At 34.3% G+C, this 21,932-nt stretch overlaps 1 protein-coding gene across 2 annotated transcripts; it reads right to left on the reverse strand.

The window, feature by feature from the left end:
• Nucleotides 1–225: 225 nt before the first annotated feature.
• On the reverse strand, nucleotides 226–17,730 carry LOC131929494 (uncharacterized). 2 transcript variants are annotated; one of them, XM_059285737.1, is made up of 11 exons: nucleotides 17,645–17,730; nucleotides 14,690–15,078; nucleotides 13,317–13,379; nucleotides 12,022–12,150; nucleotides 10,994–11,155; nucleotides 10,112–10,242; nucleotides 9,605–9,647; nucleotides 8,902–9,103; nucleotides 8,490–8,586; nucleotides 6,771–8,121; nucleotides 226–5,838 (listed from the first exon to the last, which is right to left on the reverse strand). In XM_059285737.1, the coding sequence occupies exons 2-11, from the start codon at nucleotides 14,828–14,830 to the stop codon at nucleotides 4,933–4,935; spliced, it is 3,225 nt and encodes a 1,074-aa protein (XP_059141720.1). In that variant the 5' UTR covers nucleotides 14,831–15,078; nucleotides 17,645–17,730; the 3' UTR covers nucleotides 226–4,932. The 2 variants fall into 2 exon arrangements, with proteins under 2 accessions (XP_059141720.1, XP_059141721.1); XM_059285738.1 differs by lacking the exons at nucleotides 10,994–11,155; nucleotides 12,022–12,150; nucleotides 13,317–13,379; nucleotides 14,690–15,078; nucleotides 17,645–17,730 and adding an exon at nucleotides 10,631–10,645.
• Between the last annotated feature and the right edge of the window lie 4,202 nt (nucleotides 17,731–21,932).

A 21,932-nucleotide genomic window follows, 5' to 3' on the forward strand; every position in this document is an offset into this window, starting at 1 on the left:
CTTGGTGTCTTCTTCCAGGTCACGTCTCCAGGTCTTTCGTTGTACATTAGTAGATGATTTTACTCTACCAGTACCAAAAATATTATTTTCTATACTTGTTCTTTAAATCGAAGGTTCTTTCCATTTTAAGTAGTTCATCAATTAGCCAAAAAAAAAAAAAAAAAAAAAAAAAATCACCAAACAAACAAAAATAAACATTGCATAAGTAGCGAGAAAACATTTCCATTTTGGTAATATCTTTTAATAGTTCAGAACTTGTCCGAGCGTACATGTCACTACAACTATCTGACTAGTTTTATCTGGCAGACTTCTAACCTTCCCATCCTACCATTCAATGTTACAGCCAGATCAAAGTCATGTTTTAAGTCATACATAACATTGACAAGTCAACAAAGTCATGTTTTGTGTCATACAAGACCTTGACAAACCAACGTATACGGCTGTCAGGCTTGGCTTAACAACACTAACTACGTAATCTCACAAAAGTAATTTTTCCTTCATAATTGAGTTGAAATGGAATAAAATACACACAAGTTCTAACAGATAAGGAATAAGAAGGGAGAAAAAAATACAACAGAAATCTTGCAAAAAATTAATTCAATACGGCAAAAGAAAACACGACCTAATACGTGACTATGGGACTTCTAAACACTTTATAGAAGAATATATTAACAAGGAAGGTGTGCAGTCTAGTTCTCTAGCATGCTGGTTCCAGGTACTCAAATATGAAATGAAATAGACCTTTCTATAAGGTTTATACTCTCAACTATTCACTTGGATATAATTCTATTTAGGTTAACGTTAATTATTAGCAGTCTCATTCATAAATAATCTATCCTATTTTTCTGGCATATAAAGGACTATAAAAAATTCAAGAAAATCTTAAAAGTCAGGGATTGTCTTATACATTATGTGTTATAGGGTAATTATATTGCAAGCTAGTTTATTTTGGAAAAGTTGGATAGGGTGGGGTCTTCATGCCCTGTCCCCCCCCCCCCCCCCACCTGTCTTATATGCCAGAAAATATGGTATTATCTGCATGGATCCACTTGGTCATAAGATCCTTAAGGTTTTAACTTAATTATATAAGAACTTGATATAAATACATAAGAGAAGTGACAAGCTTGGTAAAGAAAAAAAGGACAATGTCTACAAAATATATTTTGAATATTGAAGCAGTGCTCATGCAGTAGATTTAATATAATTGTTAAGAATACCAAGTGTTGTGGCAACACCTGCGAAAACATAACACAGCAAACTAGTTAGATGGGAGCAAAAATAATACACTGTAAATGGTAGAGAAAAATGTGAAAACCTTCATTTAAACACATCTAAGAGTAATTCAGCTCAAAAAAATAAAAGAATATTCCTGAAAAAATAACAGATCATCTCCGCAAGCACATTTCATCAGAAATCCTGTGTTAGTTTTCTTCATGTTTAGCTTACATACATTATTGCAAGTACATGTTATTACCAGTTTGATTTGGTGGTACAATTCTGGTTATATTTTACACAAAATTATTACAAGATAGTCAAAATGTAAAAAAAAAAAAATTCTAATAATAAAAAAAATAGAATTCTACTTTCAATAGAATGTGGAGTTGTGGTTTTGATTTTTGTAACACAAAAAAAGAATACTGAGCATAAAAAATAACAAAGTTTGATTTTGCTTTTAAATCAGCTAAAAAGTTTGATTCCTTCTTTTAAGTCTTCAAGTTAAAATAACAAGATAAGATAAAATACACAGTAAAATGACTTTTATGCTATCAGATTTCTCAACAAAATTTAACATATATCTTACTTGAAATAAATTTAATCTCATCAACTCAATCTTTCAAAATAAATGAAAATAAAAGAATTATAATGGAAAAAGGAACTGTTGGGTTTGCAATACACCAATTTTAAATGTTGGCTTGAAATCTCTAGGGATATAATTATAAACTAGTCTTCATTGTGCACCCACCAAACAGAAATTATTGATCATAAATCTATCTCAAATTCGCATCTGCTCATTAAAAATTAAAATATACAACATATTAAAAACAGTAATTTCTTAGAATTAAATGACATTTAAGTTATAAAATTTAAAACTAGCCAAGTCCCTTAGCATACAAAACATTTTTGGTTCTTATGTTATAGTTAAAAAGCTTCTAATAATTACTTTAAAAAATGTTTCTTTTCATTAAAACTTATGAAATGTGTATTTTTTTAAAAGCCTTCACATTTCCTTATCATTAAATAAACCAAGGCAATATCAACTACTTTTCAAATCAGTACAAATGCCAATATCAGAAGAAAAAAAGTTTAAATAAAAATCTGAATTCAAAAACAAAATTCAGATGTTTCTTTAAAAAAAAAGATTAAAACCAAAAAAGAAAAAAATATATATCACAAGGTTTAAGTAGTTCTTCTTAAATTATAAAATAATACTCTCTATAACTGATATACAGAACATGATTGCTTCCATTTATACATACAATAAGATTCTCGTGAAAAAAAAATAATGGGTACATCGTTGTGTAGACTAGTCGGAAAGATTCAATGTTTTACCCGGGTAATATCAGATAGTGCATACAATCAAAAGGATCAAAAGCATTGAAAGATTGAAGGCTGGAATTTACTGACACAACAGGTGTCAGCTCTTTCAGGTGTTACACAGGAGGAAATATCAGTAGTTTGTTTCAATTAAATTACATTGTTAGGGACAATCCAGTACTTTAAAAAAACAGTACTGAAGTTTAAAAATAGACAGTAATGTCAAAATCAGAAGGGTCAGTATTTACCTTTTTTTAAATTAATGAATACACAGAATTACCTTTTAAATTCATTACATTTGGTGATGTATTTATGTAAACAATATGATCTATAATTTATAAATGTCAGCTCTTAGGTTAAGTACAGGTTAACTCACATTGTTAGCAAGTGTACTATTAAACAGCTGATAACTCATACAACTTAGATAATTTGATTTGAGTACTCTATTGATTCATTATTGACTACAGGTAATACAATTACTTACCTAGGCTGTGACCAAAGCAAGCATTTGTGTTGGAAATAGTTTTATTCTATCATAAAATTAAACAAGCATCAAAGCTTGGCATGTATGAATCTATGTATACACACATATGCATGCATATATACATGTATGTATATGCACATATATATACATACATATGTATACACTCAGATATATTCAGCATATACTCACATTTATATATACTTATGAAGGCCTATAACACATATATACATAAATATATGCACATATATAGATATATAGGGCCTATATTATTAAGTACAGTATATCCATTCTACCTGAAATTTCTTAAGTGGAATAAATGAATTAATAAATGGCAGAAAAATGCACTGTTTGGAAAAAATGTTTTTTCTTTTGGCTTAACTACAGAACAACATTTCTGTACAAACTATACACATCACAGTCCCACACACAAGTGTAATATAATCATGTTCGATTTTCAGATCTTATTATTTAGTTAATGTAAAAAACATTTGTGATCTTTCGGATTCAAAAAAGAGGTAAAAATAAATTGTTTTCCTGCAGAAGTGAACACTGGGAAAACATGTTCTAATCTCTAGATAAGGTTGAACATGTTCAATTGTTATTCACAAGGAACAAAAAATACTCTATAATGAGAGTCGTTTAAAACAAATAATAAAAAAATATCAGAGAATTCGGGGTAAACTGAGACAGGCTTAAAATATAATGGTGGTTTTAAACTCAACAATCACTACAAAAATCTTTTTAACAATGTTACAAGGTTCTGCATACACAACATGAAGTATCTAAGGTTTGCATAACTTTAAATGAAGAAACAAATAGAGTTATTCTGTTGTTGATAAAGAATTAATATTTTATCAATTTGCGGACTTATAAAAAAAAAATTGAAACAATAGGTCTGAGACACTCCAATAGGTCACAGACACTCCAATAGGTCATAGACACTAGTCAGGGTGAAATATTTTCACAATAAAACCTACATCATTTACACTGATACCTTTAATGCTTATCTAAAACATAAGTGACAAAACATTTCAAGGTCTGACTTTTTGTAAAGTAAGATGAAGTGGTTCTATCTGACATTAAAATCTTTGCCTAAAAAATAGAGGACGATCTACCTGATATTTAAGTTTTTACCAACACTAAAAGAGGATGATTCTACCTGATATTCATGTTTCTACCTGGACAAAAGATTATTCTACCTGATAGTCATGTTTCTACCTGGACAAAAGATTATTCTACCTGATATTCATGCTTATACCTGAACATAGGATGAACTTACTCTCCCCACCAGACACCCAGATCTTTACATGAACAGAAATGAGGTTGTTCTCCCCTACATTGAGAAGTGTAAAGCACCAATGCTGACAGAGCCTGTAAACTACCTCGTACACTAAACACTTTGGAAGGATACCAAAACAACAGCAGAAAGAATGAGAAAGCGACTGTGAGAAATTTTTCTACCTTCTATAGTTACTAGTAATTATACATACTTTTCCCCCAACTTAGTGATATATGATGGAAAACCTGGATTGGAATATAATCAGCAAAAAACTCAGCTTTGTTTAAATCAAAACATTGAACTTGCAATTACAATTTTTTTTCTTAATTGCTTGGGACTAGATACTTCTAAATAAATCTTTTCAATCACAAATTTATTTTCAGTTAAAAACAGTAGTTAGTTGCCTATATAAACAGCTTTTGTATTAAGTATATTGCACAAGTAACATCAGTCCATGGTTACCCAAGTAAAGTTAAATAAAATGTTGCCAAAGGACCATAATCATTTTAACACATTTCTATGTATACTAATATATGAAGCTATAACATGAAGTTATAATTTTTTAAACCAGATCTATCTACATATATATACACACTCAATTCTATTTACATCATCATCACTGATGGGTGACCACCTAAACAAAATATTCATTTTTGTCCCAGTCATTGTCGGTGACATTGTCAATGTCCGTCACTGATGATCTGTCATCTGTATTGTCAACCTCTGTCACCAGCGACATGTCATCTGGCCCAGTAGTTAAGTTGTCATTTAAAAAGTTATCTTTCGTCACATCATCTTCATTCTTTATGAACATTTCTTCATTGTCAATTTTCAGAATGAAGACATGGTTATCGTTAACTTGATTATTATCAGGAGAACTAAGCTTGTGTTCGTTACCTGGGGTTGACGGAGATGAACTACCTTGGACATTATCAGCATGTAGGACTACAGTCAAGTCCACTGTTGTATTAGCAGAAGAGTTGTTGTCATTACTTCCTGTTGACACGCCCTCAACAATGATGCTAGCTTGTGGAGGTACAGCCTTGACCTCAGCTTGTGGAGGTACAGCCTTGACCTCAGCTTGTGGAGGTACATCCTTGACCTCAACTTGTGGAGGTACAGCCTTGACCTCAGCTTGTGGAGGTACAGCCTTGACCTTAGCTTGATTGACAGCAGTCGTCTCACTGGCCTGAGTTAAAGAGCTATCTTTAGAGTTGTGGTCAGGGTTTGAGGACTGACCGCTGCGGCTCATGGCGTCCTCCTCCCTGGATTTATCCTCACACGAGCTACTGGAGCTGGACTGGAGATTGTCCCCATCCTCGTACTGCTGGGACTCAGACCTCACCTCACCGCCAACGTGCTCGTTGTAGAGCCGGGTGCGCTCCAGGAAACCTTCCAGATAGCTGAGTCTGGGGGGAAGACTCATGCGGGACCAGTGGCCTCTGGTGATGGATGCACGGTCCTCCCCAAAGCACTGAGTCTCGTCACCTGCTTCATTCATGATGCTCTGTTCTGAGAAGTCCATGTTGATTAACTCCACCTAGGGGTCAAACAAATTACAGAGTAATTAAACTGGTATATTTGTGAATAAACAAATCACATATTTGACATTCATTTAGGAGAAAGACAATGTTTTTATGAAAGAAATGTCTACATTTGAAAGATTTAATGCATGCTACCTATTTTAAGAAACATAAACTCCACTTAATTTGCCTGATGGATTGCTAGGTCTAAAGAAGATTCTTTACTTTTACCTAATTTAAGACCTGTCACTCTTAGCCAAAAGCTATTTTAAGCTACAGTTCAAATTAAAAGAGGATATCACTTTGGGGATTTGAGTGATATCTAATTATTTCTTCTATGCACACATATTTGTTACAAGTTTTTTAAAACTTATTTTTCTTAAAAGTTGTTAAATTGTTTCAAAAAGTAGCTCACTAATATACTTGGTATAAAGAATATATAAGGTATATATGTGACCCTCTATGACCGTTTCAATAATAATAGAATATCATAAACAGATCGATAAGCTTTATAATTAAACGAGCCGACCCGCGGCATATCATACGCCGCTATTTAGTTGTTTTTTCTACTTTTCAATAATTCATAATTTGTGAATTCGACACTACCAACGCTGCCACTGAAAATATTTCTTTAAAACACTATAAGTAGCTAGTTAAGGACGATAACCCCCCCCCCCCTCCGTTAAAGTAAACTCCACTTAGTTACCCCCCCCCCCCACGTTTAAAATCATTTCAAGCTAAATTATCTGCCCCTAATAGCCGTCACTAAACCCGGCTCTGTTTGTAAACATTTAGAGTGAACCATAGTTCATTAGACCATGTAGGGGTGGGGCTGGTAGGGAGAGTGTTTACAGCTTGTTTTCTAGCGTCTCCCAGAAGAGAATTATATATATAGATTTAAAAAATTAAAATTAAGGGGAGAGAATGTTGTAAGACCAGCTGGACTAACCTGGTCGTCGTCCAGCATAGGGCCTGTGCTGGCAATGCTCTCAGTGTCCGAGCCATCGGATGGCGGGGGCTTCAGAAATGCTCCTCTATTGCTGGATGCTGACAGGGAGTCACTTCTCCCAGACAGGGAGACTCTATCCGCGGATGGCGAGGATGGCGTTGGTGAAGCCAGCTGGTGCCGGATTGCTGTTGTCGTGGAAACTGGATTCGGGGAGGGTGGGTTCCAGGTGGGGGAGGGAGTCGGGGGGTGGCTGGTCGTCGGTAGAGTGTATGACGCGCTGAGTGTGGACGGTGCGGTTTTAGAGTTGTAGTTCCCCACTTTAGCAGAGTTCATCATCTTGCTGAGGTGCTGGGTGATCAGAGATGTGGGGGGTTTAGCTGTGGGGAGAGAGGTGGGGATCTGTACGGTAGACTGGAGAGGTGTTGTTTTCTCCGCTGGAAATGCTAGCTGTTGGGTTGAGATAATCGGCTTAGCAATAGAAGGGATGTTCTGCTGTACAGAGGTGGAGTTAAGGCCGATGGAGTCGACACCTAAGATAAGACCCTGTAGTTTAGGAGATTTTCTGTGCAGGGATGGTGAAACAGTCTGTGGATTTTGGTCTGCGTCAGTGTTTTGCTGTGATGAGAAAACTTGGGTTCGATAAATCGGTTCAAAATGACTTGAGTTGAGGGTTGGGTTGTACGAGGTGCTGATGGAGACCCGCGGGGGTTCATGCTGTGAAGGTTGCAAGGACTGAGGCCAGGGGTGTTGTTTCATGATGTCGCTGGTCAGCGACGAGGACAGTTCGGATTTGGGGGACTGGGAGATGGACAAAGATGAAGATGACGCATCAATGAGACTCTTGGACTTGACAAACCTTCGCTGCTGGGGTATGGGCGACTTGTTGACCCACTCCTGGGCGCGACGCACGCTCGAGTGTTCAAGGTCGCGGGAACCCACGGAACAGGACAGCGGGGACATCTGTCTGCTGACGTCCTGGTTCCTGTCCTCACCAGGTAGTATCAATATATCTGAGGTAGGTGTTAGAGTCGCTTCCTCCTCGGTGCCTTCCACAATGCTATTGGTTCTAACCCAGCTGGAGTTGTCTTGCGGCGAGTGACTTGACATTTCAATGGCCGCTCTATAGCTAGCACTACGACTTCTGGCGGCGCCGGATGAGCTGACAGACAGAGGTTCCTCGGCTGGTTTGGTGGTGTGCTGGGCAGAAGGACTCAGCTCTTTGGTTCCAGAGGTTGTTTTAAACACCACAACGTCTAGCGGATCAGGTTTGAGGCTGCCGTCTTTTAGCAGGGCTTCAGTGATGGAAGTTTTTTTTCGGAAAGCTGGTTCGTGGCATACTATCCCTGTTGGCCTGGTACAAAAAATGTTTTAAAATCTTAGATTATAAATGGCCTAATTAAAAATACAAATTTTTAAAAAATCAAAAGACATAGCATAAAAAATTGATTGCATGAAATGTATCATATGGACCTAAAAATAATTTCAGAATTAAGCATATCAATCTAATTAATGAAATTTTTCTTTACTAAAGCAAATTTTAAGAGTATTTTAAGTATCAATATTTTATTGAATAAAAAACAATCTTTCATTCCAATAAGTTAAAATAAAGTTGTATGTGTTTTCAAGCTAATCAACTTAAGCTCCAGCTGAAATATCAATTTTAAATACCTAACAGTACATTTTTCACATCAACCGAAAAAAAAAAAAATCAAAGCCAACCTATTATTTAAAATGTCTGAATGTCTGGGATCCTTGTGGAGGTCATCTGTGTCTCTGTCAAAAACTGATGAAGAAGCGCTACCCTCAATGTTGGAGCCTGGTCAAATACACAAAATCAACTGTTAAAATACTTGACTCTTATTTAGCTTAGTAATATGTTTATTACTTAAATATAGGCCTACTACTTAAAATTATAAACAAGAAAAAAGTTAATTTACCACCATCAAAGAATATTAGAACAAACTATAAAATGACAATTAGTTGCAGTTTTAATGTAGAGAACAAAATCCAGTTTTTACCTTAATTAAAAAAAAGAAACAACTATTTTAACTGATTAAAACCAGACTAATATTTTCAACACTAAATAAACATCATACTGTTGTATTACTGGCTAGCAGTCTTCAACCCTGACCTTTTTCCCAAGATGGTGGTGGGGAGGGAGACTCAGCCCCCACCCCTGCTCCCCTGACCCCCAGCTCCAGCTTGCGCCTGCGCTCCAGCCTCTGCCTGTGGATGTCATCACTGATGGCCTCTAGACTGCGCAGGGCTTGGGAGTACAAGGCTTTGGTGGAGGCCACGTCTTCCTCTAGTCGACTCACAGCTCTCTTGTGTTCCTAATGGAGGGGTAGAAACTTTTTTAATATTTCACAGCTCTCTTATGCTCCTAATGGAGGGGTAGAAACTTTTTAATATTTCATCTCTTTGTAAATCCTTTATTCAAATTAAAAAAACATAAACTGAAATTGTATTGAAAATTCACCATGTCGTCAGGTCTAGTGAAAATTTCTTACAAGTAAACTGTGCCGTGAAGAAAAAAAATTGTACAGGCAAAAGAAAAAAAAATGGGAAGACTTGCATGGTACTGAGAACATTACTTAGTATGCCAGAATGCAAAGAGGGAAGGAGAAAAGGAATACAATAAGACAAATATTTGCTGTGCCCTGATGGTAAACCACGGGACAGTAGAAGCAGATGCATGGAATTCTAACAATTTTGACTAATATACATGAAAACAAAAGCATACATTCAATGTTTTAAGTATTTAAATGTGACAATGTGAATGTGGTGTTTCATCAAAGGGGCCTGTCTATCTATGGCTCCTACTGCCCACTCACCTCCATTACTTGGTTAAATTTTGCTTTCATTTCAAAATAAGGTCTGAAAAAAAGAAATAAGTTGTTTAAGACAACTATTAAATATTGAAGTTAAATTTGAATCTAAAAAATGGATTTCTAATGCCAAAATAATTTGGAATGTTAGTTTGAAAATAATGTGAGTTTTTACTTAAGCAGATGAAATTAGTTTTCTGGAAGAAGTTTTCATTACATGCTAGTACTTTTAAAAACAACATGGCTTTTAATGTTAATCAAAATCTGGTATGAGAATCAAGTTTACATGAGTTATTCCAACATATCTATCAATTCAACTCAAATTATAATAAATAAAAACTGCCTCGTAGCCCTAAAAAAAAAAAAAAAGAATGTGTGGAATTTTACTATAATCTTCTGTCTTCAGAATAATGCAACAAATGCAAAAAAATATTTTAAAAAATTTCTTTAAAACATTTTCCAAGCCTTGCTGATGCTTCTAAAAATGAATCCATTAAAATAATTTTTTCCTACTTGGATTTGGTTATGTTCCGCTTGAGATCTTTCTGCAGTTTCTGAACCTCTTCCTCCCTGCGCTTGAAGTTGACAGTAGTTTGTTGGTGGAATTGCTCACTTTCAATTCTCTCTCGCTCAGCATCATTTACCTGAAACAATAAACAATGATGTAAACAGGATGATATTTGATAAAACAAGATATTGAAACTTTGTGCAAAAAAAAGTATGCTATGGATATGAGAAGGAAACAGTGATTCAAAAAAGAAAAGTATGCAATGAGTAATGGACAAACATTTATTACATACTGATTTTACAAGAATAAAATTTCAATACTGAACAAGGAAAAAGAAAAATGTATTAGTTAAACACATTTTTCAGTATAAATAAAATGAACATTTAGCTTTTTACTTATTACTCAGCTAGTTTTTCATAAAAAAATGTTTCTCCTTATATTCAATAATTAACAGAATTACATCAATTAAGTATTAGTTGACAAAACACTATACTGCAGTAAAACCAATTTGCCACAAGAGTTACCTTCATTGTGGCATGGTTAAGTTGACCAAACGCTGTACTACAGTAAAACCAATTTGCCACAAGAGTTACCTTCATTGTGGCATGGTTTAGTTGACAAAACGCTGTACTACAGTAAAACCAATTTCCCACAAGAGTTACCTTCATTGTGGCATGGTTTAGTTGACAAAACGCTGTACTACAGTAAAACCAATTTCCCACAAGAGTTACCTGTAAAACCAATTTCCCACAAGAGTTACCTGTAAAACCAATTTCCCACAAGAGTTACCTGTAAAACCAATTTCCCACAAGAGTTACCTTCATTGTGGCATGGTTTAGTTGACCAAACGCTGTACTACAGTAAAACCAATTTCCCACAAGAGTTACCTTCATTGTGGCATGGTTTAGCATCTCCTGCCAGGTGGGGTCAAGGTCTTGCTCCCGCCGCTTGTACCCCTCCTCTGCCAGCTGGACCATCTCTTTGGCTGCTTCATGCATGCTACACGCTCTCTCAAACCTCAGTGCTGCCTTCTGGCTGTCAAGGTGTGCCTGAAAGGTAGTTTAATCATGCTTAGAACTTTACTTTGTTTTAATTATGCTTAGAATTTTACTTTGTTTTAATCATGCTTAGAACTTTACTTTGTTTTAATCATGCTTAGAACTTTACTTTGTTTTAATCATGCTTAGAACTTTACTTTGTTTTAATCATGCTTAGAAATTTACTTCAATTTAATTATGCTTAGAATTTTACTTTGTTTTAATCATGCTTAGAATTTTACTTTGTTTTAATCATGCTTAGAACTTTACTGTTTTAATCATGCTTAGAATTTTACTTTGTTTTAATCATGCTTGGAAAATATACTTTGTTTTAATCCCTTGAACATCAGAACGCAAGGTGCGCCAGAAAGATAGTTTAATGGTGCTTAGAATTTTACTTTGTTTTAATCTCTTAAACCCAAGCCCTGTATATTGTTGGCTGTCAAGGTTTGACTGAAAGATAGTTTAAATTTTCTTAGAAATTTACTTTGCTTTAACCCCTTTCTTTTGGCTGTAAAGGTGAACACTAATGAAAAATAAATTAAAAATGTTTCTTTCTTAAGATTTAATAAAAATAGTATGTGTCTAAAATATGTAAAAAGAGATTTCATGAGTGACCAACTACAAATACCAAAAATATGAAAACTGATGTGTATTCTTACATATTAAAAAAATAAACAGTAGATCTAGTTTTAATTGTTATTTATTCATTTCTTTTGTTTTTGTTGAAACGCTTTTCATTTTTAAAAGAACTATAAAAATAAAATTTATTATTCATAATAAATTATAATTGTTCTGGGTTAAAAAACCATTTGTCATATGTGTACGTGCAGCTACTACAAAACAACACAAGATCATCTGCAGGAATTAAATCTCACCTCCTTCAGTCTCATTCTTGCATCATAATACGGCCTTGCCTTATCCACACACGCCCCAAGTTTTTTGGCCAGGCCATTCAATCTTTGCGTCGAGTCAGATAACACAGTACGGAATGCTGCCCTAGCATCCTGTTTAAATAATAAACAGAACCTCAATGAGCAATTCAGCATTTCTGTTTGTAACAATCACTTTATATGTAAGTATCATACAACATTTAGCTAATCTAAGAGATGATATGAAATAGATAGAAGTTTCTCAAGGATACAAATGATGAAGTAGAGTATATCCCCTTCCTACATGGTGGCTGAATATGTACACATTACATATGACCACCTATTTTTTTTCTAAGTAAAAACACACATTTTAAAATTTGTTTTTCACTATTTGTACTCCAGCACATCTTTTCTACAACATAAGCACAAAGTTTCATTTTTTTTTATTGCTTTACATTGTAAATATTCGAACCGGAGTAAAATAAAAAAGTGGACTTCATTTTGGTGAAAATATTTGAAAATTAGAAACATATTTCCAAAATGGCTTCTGAATTGTGTATTCTTCAAAACAACATGCTTCATTCTAATAATAAGTAAATAACAATCCAGAACTGCATGTTATAAATAAGTTGTTACTGGCATTTATTGAGACATGTAAAGTTTTGTACACTTCATAATTTGCATTATAGTTGACAGATACATATTAAACTTGGTATACAATGTCAGGACACCCATAACATCATCATCCATACATGGAATAATTTTTCAGACACAAAATCCTGATGTAGTGTTGAAAGGGTATATCTTGACATTTATTATGAGCCCATGTCAAATCAGGAAAACAGTGAGATAAATCAAGACATCATGGACAAGGGACATATTTTCGTATATAATAGAGCCTTTTTTAAACTACCCCTCTTCTGGGTTGGCTATTTTTCATCTTTCTTTTTATCAAAAACATTACTTCATCTCTTGGCATTTGCCATGCTACAGCATGAAATAATTTGTCCAATTTCCTGAAAAGCAATATGCTCTGAATCTCTTTAACCCAATTATCCTGAAGTATGGGGATAGTTAAAAAGTACACAGACTAAAAATTACCTAGGAATAAGAGAAGATCTAGTTCTTTCATGGGACTGAAAACTACATCAGATTTTATCAATTTTTTATTGGAGTTTATTTTGTAATGAAACATTTATTAAAGCATTAAACCAAATAAAACATAATTAAACATTAGCTTAAAGCAAATCAAATGTAATCAAACAAAAGGTTAAGTCAAAAAAATTGTATTTAAAACTCACATCAAGTTCTAACTCTAGTCTGTTGATTTCCTCACTAGCCCTGTTTAATTTCTCTAACTCAATCTGAAAGAAATGGATAATTCATTAGACTAATTAAAAATAGATACAATGAAATGGCCATATAAATTAATAATAAGTAAAAATAACTTTTAATAGATTTTAACTGTTGTTTTAATTTCAAGGCAGCATATAAAAAACAGAATGTACGAATATTTGTAATGTATTAGTACAATACATTTTTGTTTCAATGGATTCTTCCAAAAAGATACAACAAAACCATTTTCGGAAGCATTTATTTTATTTTTAAATTTTCTTTTCAAAGCAGCTTATTTTGCATCATGTCATTGCAATATAGTGGATGGACAATGGATTGTGCCAAATAGAATAGAGTGTCATTACAAACAAATAACTAGCCTTAACTATGAATGGTAGTAGAAAAGAATAAAGGCAGATGGTCACTATCTCCTGGAACTGTAGTTTAACAAAAACTACATCACCTGTTCTTCTAAGTTTCAGTTCTAATTAGAATTCTTTATATGGACTATCCTAAATTTAGCCAAACAAATCAGTTGTATGGCATTATCTGGTAGTACATGGTCGTATGGTAGAGCATGTAACTGCTAAACCAAAGGTCTCGCATTTACGTCCTCGGCATGAGTGTGTAGAATGTCCCTGAGTCCACATCACTCTGATGGGTAATTGACTTATGTTATGGAAAGTAAAGGCAGCTGGGCATAGTTCTGACAACACTATCTTGTCATATGACTATGTCACCAAATCAAAAGAGCTTGACTTATCTAACCTATGGCCTGCCAGATTCAAAGTGGTTATACGTTTACTTTGTATCAGCTACAATCTCATATCCCTTGGGCAAACACAGGCATAAAACCACCCAGGTATAAAAAAATAACCCCACTCAGGTAGATCATAAGTCAGTTGGTAATTAAAACAAGGTATTGATTTTTGTGGGGACAACTTTGTATTGTGCCTCATGCTATTAAACATTAATGAATGTATGGTTAAAAATAGTACAGTTCATATTTCATTCAGTTATTGAAATAAACAACTGGTTTTAAAATTACTGCTGTATACTTTAATGTTTAGTATTTTTACAATTGTTATAATAAGACAATAGAACATTTTTGCAGTGTGAAGAAAAAATTTAAAAGAATATAAAAGTAAAAAAAAAAATGTTTATAAATATAATGTAAAAGAAAATAATTCTCTTTATCTATCTGTTTGTCTGTCTACCTACCTACCTACCTACCTATAAATAAATAAATTAATCAATTAAAAAAAATTATATATATATATATATATATATATATATATATATATATATATATATATATATATATATATATATATCTTACCTGGATTCTTGGATCAAGCTCTTCTTCCTCCTGCTCCTCCCCTCCTGATGGTGTTCTATGGCGCCGTATATGGTGATGGTGAGAATGGTGTGGGTGGATGTAATGAGATGGAGGGGACTGACTTTGATGAGTTTCAGACATTTTTAGTGTATGCGTTGTTTACTAAGGATCTGTTTTAGGCATTTTTTAGCCAGGTTCCTTCATAAATACATTCTCACGTCAATATTTATATTCTAAATCCATTGAATACTAATGCAGTCATCTACATGATTTTTTCTTTATCTCTACAAATAAATATGTGTGTACTAAGGACTTTTTACTTTTGAAACTGAAACATTCCCTTGTGTGTACAGTCATTTACTTTTCTGTAGACCTTGTTGCTCACATACCTAATTAAGAAAAGAATTCAGAAGATTTAGAAACGAGTTCCAACTAGAATACGAATATTAGAAGTATAAGTGAAAATAAACTAAAGTAACTTAAAATAAATAGTTATTAAAACGAGATATAATAGAATAAAAAAATCACATTTTGAATGTAGATAAATATGAATAAATGAATGTACACATTATTTTTAAGCGTTTTATTATTTTTTTTAAAAGCATGTTTTTTTTATAATATTTGGTAAATTTTTTTAGGTTCATAAGGTCATATGTCAGGTACATTTCCTGTGGCTTTAAGTCACTCAAAAGAATTAAAATGGTCAATTCTGGGTGTTATTTTGTCTTAATATTACTATTTTAATATATTGAGCAATATATGTTGAGCAAAAAAAAAAGTGGTCAGACGAATATGTACAATATGAATTTACATTACGTATACAATCAGTATTTTTTATAATTTATCCACATGTTGAGCTTAATCATTGATCCGTAGCATGCCTGCTTCCTCCTAAGAGTTTAACCTTCTTAAGTTTAAGACAGAGCTTTATCGGAAAGCAGCACCAAGAAGAGGAAGCCTATTATTAAGATCTGCACTTCATCACAAAAAAAAAATAACAAAAACACAAAGCAAACTTGGTTACCCCACCAGTTATGTCTCAATGTATATTTCTATTCTTTTTAGTAGCCTATTTTGTGAATTTCAAGACTCCAGAGGATTTCACATACTTTTCTAAGATTAGATATCTATTTGGACATTAAATATTGGTGGAAAGGACAGAGGCGTAGCGACCCTTCCCGGCGCCCGGGGACAAACTTTTCGATTTGCACCTCCCCTCGAGATTATGATTTGCACCCCCCCCCCCTCAAACTTCCAATTGGCACCCCCCTCAACCTTTCAATTTATTTTTCCAACCCATTTTGACGCCCCCTAAGGTCGGCGCCCGGGGACATATGCCCCCCCCCCCCCCCTCTCGCTGCGCTATTGGGAAAGGAAAACGGTCACTTCATAAATTATGATAAATTAATCAATGTGCCATTGAAATTGTTGAGTTAGGTAGGCCTCTACTCTAGATCTCAACTGTGTGGATTTCTTATACTTATATACCAGTATCCGATGCTAGAATCTTCTTAAAAAGGGGTGTTACTGTTAGGTTACTGCTAGTTAACTAAATACACATATACACATATGACTAAATTGACTTGCATATATCAATGCTAAACCTATCCAGAACTCCAACTCTAGTCCTACCAAGTGCCTAACCCGAACTAGTAACTTCTAACTAGAAGAGTTAGCAATATTGAATATTACTAACACATGTTGGAAATTATCCATTCATTTTTGTTGAGTTTTGCAAACATAAGTTACTGTAAACCATAGTTTATTTGACCTGACAACAATTAGGCCCTAGAAGATCTAATTATAGAATCTAGATAAAAAAATAAAGTCAAGAACAGCAATTCTATTCCCTAATGTTTTTAAAAAATATGCACAAAAATAACAGCTTGCTGAAAGTTTGCGAAAATTAGCTATAGTAAAAAATTATTAGGCTACTAAATTATTAAAAAAGACTAAAATAATGCTTAGGCTTAGTGAAAATTGATTAGGAGCAATTAGGGCCTATTAGCAATAGGCTGTAATTTTGTGATGGTGTGTGATGAGAGGGAAGGGGGGTTCACACTTTTGTGACGTCACACTTTTGCATTATAAAAAAGCAATGTTAGAAAACGAATTGTAGACGTTATTTAGCATTTTAGAAAACTGTTATAATATATTGTAATATGAATTGATTAAAATACTGACAGAGTTCAGATTTTGGAAAAATATAGTATTTTAAGAAAAGTTCAACTGCAATTTTGAGGCTAACGTGTGACATCATTTTAGGGGTGGGGGTCTGGCTTTTTGTGAGGATGTGTGACGGGGGGGGGGGGGAAAGGTAAAAATTGTTAAAAAAGCGTGACGTCATTTATGGATGACCCCTTGGCCCTCTGTAAATAAAGTTAGTAGTAGTAGGATCTATCCCTAGCTTGGCCTCAACCAACCAATGGGCTTGTTGCATTTGAGTTAAATATAAACTCAAAATAATAGGGCCTAGCTAATATTATAAAGGCCGATTCTAGCCGGAAAAAGATACTCATGCGCAATGGAGAGAAACTATGACTTGCCTTCGATGGTACGGCGCATGCATGTGTTTACAACCACAGAACCCTAGCCATAGCTCAGCTGCGCATAACTATTTTTTGGCGACCAAGTGGAGAAGCTGGGAAGAAAAATCTTTTTCCGAGTAGTCACACTTCGTATTATAAACTATGTTCTTTCAATCGGTATGGCCTATCTATGCTATAGCCTACTTACTACTTATTTATTTTTAGCTAGATCTAACTTGTAATTGTAACTTAAACTTTTTGATCCCCACATTTTCGTTTTTGTACAAACAAGCCTTTTCTTTTCTCACCAAAGTTCGAACTCACAAACTCAGTTTGTCGTTTCGATCCATAAAGGCTAAAGGTCTAGAACTAGATTTTCGATCTAATAAACAAAAAAAATGCCGACCAGATCGATATCAATACTTACAGTGCAGAGGTCTAGAGAAATAGTAAATACGAAAAATCACAATTTATTCCATTTGTTTAACTTGATGTTAGTTAACGTTATCTTGGTGAATCCAAGATCATCATATTATCACATTTTTCTGCTTGCATATTCTAAAAAAATTCCAGTCAAGTAGGTCTACACTAGTTTGAAAATCGTTAGAATTTTTACTAATATTAATAAATCGTGATTTTGTTACATAAATTTAAACAGAAATATTATAAAGAATATTATTTTCAGATTGTATGAATAAAACCCAAATTAACAAATTAAGAAAAAAATTAACATATTTTCAAAATTTAAAATGAAAATGTAATCGATAAATATTATGATGTCGGGTCAAAGTTGAAATTTAGTAGGCGGTGGTTCGTTGTTTATAAATATAGAACTATGACATGACCTGGAAATATTGTTTCATGAAAAGAAACATAACAAATTAACATGAAGATAGATAGACGCACCGGGATTTTATGAAATCAAGCTTTGAAGGAAAAACTAACGGTGCGTACCATACTTATACAAACTAATTATTAAAATATTTTGATTTGTCTGTAATGAAATGTCATGATGAAAACGTAGTAGGGTAGGCTGAGCCTAGTCTGAATTTCTGCTACTGACAGTGACTGCTAGGGCAGGTTAGGATAAAAAAAAAAAACAGGCTCGGTCAGTTTCCGAGTTTCTCAGTTTACTGTTCGTAAGTCTATTTAATTTAGATCTAGATCTAGATATAGAATCTAGATTTTAGGGCTACCCACATTATAAAAAGTCTAAAATAAATGTTAAGTCTTTAGTAATTGGGCCTATATGATATCAACAAGTATGTTCGAGATACTAGTAATTGTTTTATTGTTAGTAACATCAGTGTAATCAAGTGTAATTGCAAACCATTGTAGTTGTATACATTGTTTCCTATGACCTATAGATCTTATACACCTACTACTAATTATTAGTAGGTCTACATAGTACTAGAATCTACATACTAGGCCGACATAGACTGATAATTGGAGTTAACCCGCACAACTGGTCTAAACAGTCTAAATATAGGCCTATATAAAAATACTGTAGGCTGTGGGCTTGATCTTCCATGAATATTATTAGGCCCCTATTTTTAGTAATTAAAATGTTTATATTTAAAACTAAATAACTAACAAACTAGTTGTTTTTTATGCTAAAAGCTAAAATTCACATATTATCAGTACGTTTGGGTCATTTATAGATTTACCTAATTTTTATATCTTCGATAGCATGGGGGTTGTCTGGCAAATACATCTTTCAGGCATCTCTTCTGGGGAAGGGGGGGGGGGGCAAAGACAGTCTGCCCCCCCCCCCCCCCCCCCCTATCCAGAACAAAATTAAATTTTAATAGAAAATATATACTTTAACTAGTGTCTGCCCCCCCCCCCTTAAATTTCAAGTGCCTCTCCCTCACCCCGGAGAAAAAAGTCTGAAAGAAGCACTGCACCTGCCTCTCCCAACGCAGTGACGATGGGGGTCAAAAATAGAGCACAAGACTGCTAACCTGAAAGTCTCGGGTTCGGATCCCCTTGGAGGTCTTTGAGTCCATCCAGCTCTAATTTTTTGTGTGACTTTTTAAACAATAAATAGCAAAAAATATCTGTGAAATCTTGAAAAATGTTTTCTTTTATTTTGTATCTTAAACATTTGTAATAAGCCTAGATGTTCCTGATTAGTCTTTTATTACAGTTTACACAAAAAAGCTACTAAAAATGCTAAATAACTGAGAAAATTCATAATAAGCAAATACCTTAATTAAAAACAAAAACAAAACAGTTTTTACGTTACACTTTCTGACCCCCACCTTCACTTACTTACACATTGTCACAAAAGTCCCCCCCCCCTTCCAGATGCATGACGTTGTTGGTAGATAACCTGTTCATATCTTCTATATATATAATTCTCTTCTTCGAGCCGTTAGAAAACAAGCTGCAAACGCTCTCCCTACCTCCCCACCCCTACATGGTTTTAGTGAGCTGTGTTCACTCTAAATGTTTACAAGCAGAGCCAACGATTTTAAACGTAGGGGGGGGGGGGGAGGGGGGGGGGGGAGGGAAGGGGGGGGGAGGAGGGGGGGGGGTTATGGTCCTTAACGAGCTACTTATAGTGTTTTAAAGAAATATTTTCAGTGTCAGCGTTGGTACTGTCGAATTCACAAATTATGAATTATTGAAAATTAGAAACAACTAAATAGCGGCGTATGTTATGCCGCGGGCCGGCTCGTCCTTAATATTTATCTATCCCGCCCGCCCTCTCCCCACCCCTTCATTGCTACAGACAAGGGGGGGGGGGTAATAATGTCACTACATCCTGTTTTTTCTCACAAAACGTTTATCCACTTATCTCTCAAGCACGTCTTCTTTTTTTTTTTTGGATCTTGTCCAGATAGGCCTCGTCAGAAAGTTAACCCCCCGCCACCCAAAAATGTTGATAAAAACTAGGAAATGAAACTTGATTTTATTGAAGAGGTTAAAGTTGGGATATGTCATTGATACTTTGTATGAAAAGGCCTGTTTACCTTTAACCCTAACCCAACCATAGAGGCGGATGATACGTTGTTTTTATGGCGTGCGTTTAAATATTCAAATGTCTAGACATCAGAAATATTCAAATAGGTCAAAGTTGGCGTGACTTAACTTTTCGCCCGCGCACTTTATATTAGTAGCGGGGCTTATCTGGACAAGATCCCCCCCCCCCGGGGGGGGGGGGGGAGGGGGGCGGGGCGGACACTGGTAAAAGTATATGTTTTCTATATAAATTCCATTTTTTTCGGCGGGACGGTAGACTTTCTTCCCCCGAAGAGATGCCTGGAAGAAACTCTGCTTGAAACCATTGGTTCCTCAACGCTTTGGTTCTGTTTATAATTATATATATATATAAAAGATAGATACTTGCATTCTCGAAAAGTATGTATCGCCGATACATATACCTAAACCCTCAGGCGTAGGCTAAAGTTTAAGATCAGTGTTATTTTAGTGGTTTATTAGTGTAGTAGTTTCAAGGTTTATTAAAAAAAACCGCGGATAAATTCAGACCCAGAGTTGCCTCACGTCTCTGATTGAAATCGTGATTAACTTCGGCCTAATTAAAAAACTTTTTGCCTAAATAAAGTTAATTAAAAAAACTTTTTGCCTAAATGACACGAGCACATAGGTTCAGTGCCGGCACCAGGTTATTTAACGCCCTAGGCAAAACTTATTAAACCGCCCCCTTTTACACAAATTAATTAATACAACATTTGTATAAGAATTCAATGAATTAAAAGTGGCATATTGATTTATTATAAATTACATAAACGTTATAATTAATATGTAGACATCAAAATTCAAAATCAAATTTTACTTGCCTCCTTCGCCTGCAGACCTCCCAAGGTGAGTCCCAGAACGGAACTTACCTGTTTTAAACTTGACTGTCTTTAGTTAAAATTGTAAAATGTCTATATTGTGTGATTATGTAACGATTATTTTGTTGTTGAAAAATAAAAGGTTATAAATGTTATAGATTTCAGCCTACAATTATAATACTGTAGGAGAGGGTGAAAAATATTAAAAAGACACTTAAGCAGATGATTAATTTGCGACTAAAACGATTTTAGACGAGTTAGTTGCACTATCTCATTCTATATGTCTACTAATATTAAGTATTGCAATCTACAACGGCTATTGATGTATTTGTTTTTCAACTTGATAATGCTAAAAAAACAACCTACCAAACTGTTTTGTTTTGAACTTCTGTTCTGTATAATTTTTTTACAATAGTAAATAATAACTTAAAGTTGTATTTATGAGTAAGCAGTCAATCTATTCTAAGGTGCAGGAATTTGAAATGAATGTAGAGTTAAAGAATGAATTATCTCCCATTTAAAAATCCTAATACCAAAATTTCATTCAAGGGAAATAACTTACACAAGAATAGCTAAATTGACCGAGTGTAACTAAGACATGCTTGAAAAACACAAAAAAACTCTTAAAATTTCATTACCTAATCATTATAACTATTTTTTAAAATATTAACTATGTAACCTGCCAAAACAATATATTTTACTAGTTGACTTCTTAACTCTAGGTTGTTTGAAAGTATAAACATAGTAGCTTTATTTTAACATACTTCTAGTCAATATCGACGACATTCATGAAAGTGTTGTGTTCTGCAAACATCAAATTAAATTCTTAATTTTGGATCCCCAAAATATTGGGACGCCTTTATAAAAATCAAATACGTAGTAGGGAGGTGGGGGTGCATCTTCACCAACGCG

Source organism: Physella acuta, unplaced genomic scaffold (assembly GCF_028476545.2).
Source record: "Physella acuta isolate Inbredline_101_S28 unplaced genomic scaffold, ASM2847654v3 ptg001640l, whole genome shotgun sequence".
NCBI classification, from domain to species: domain Eukaryota; kingdom Metazoa; phylum Mollusca; class Gastropoda; family Physidae; genus Physella; species Physella acuta.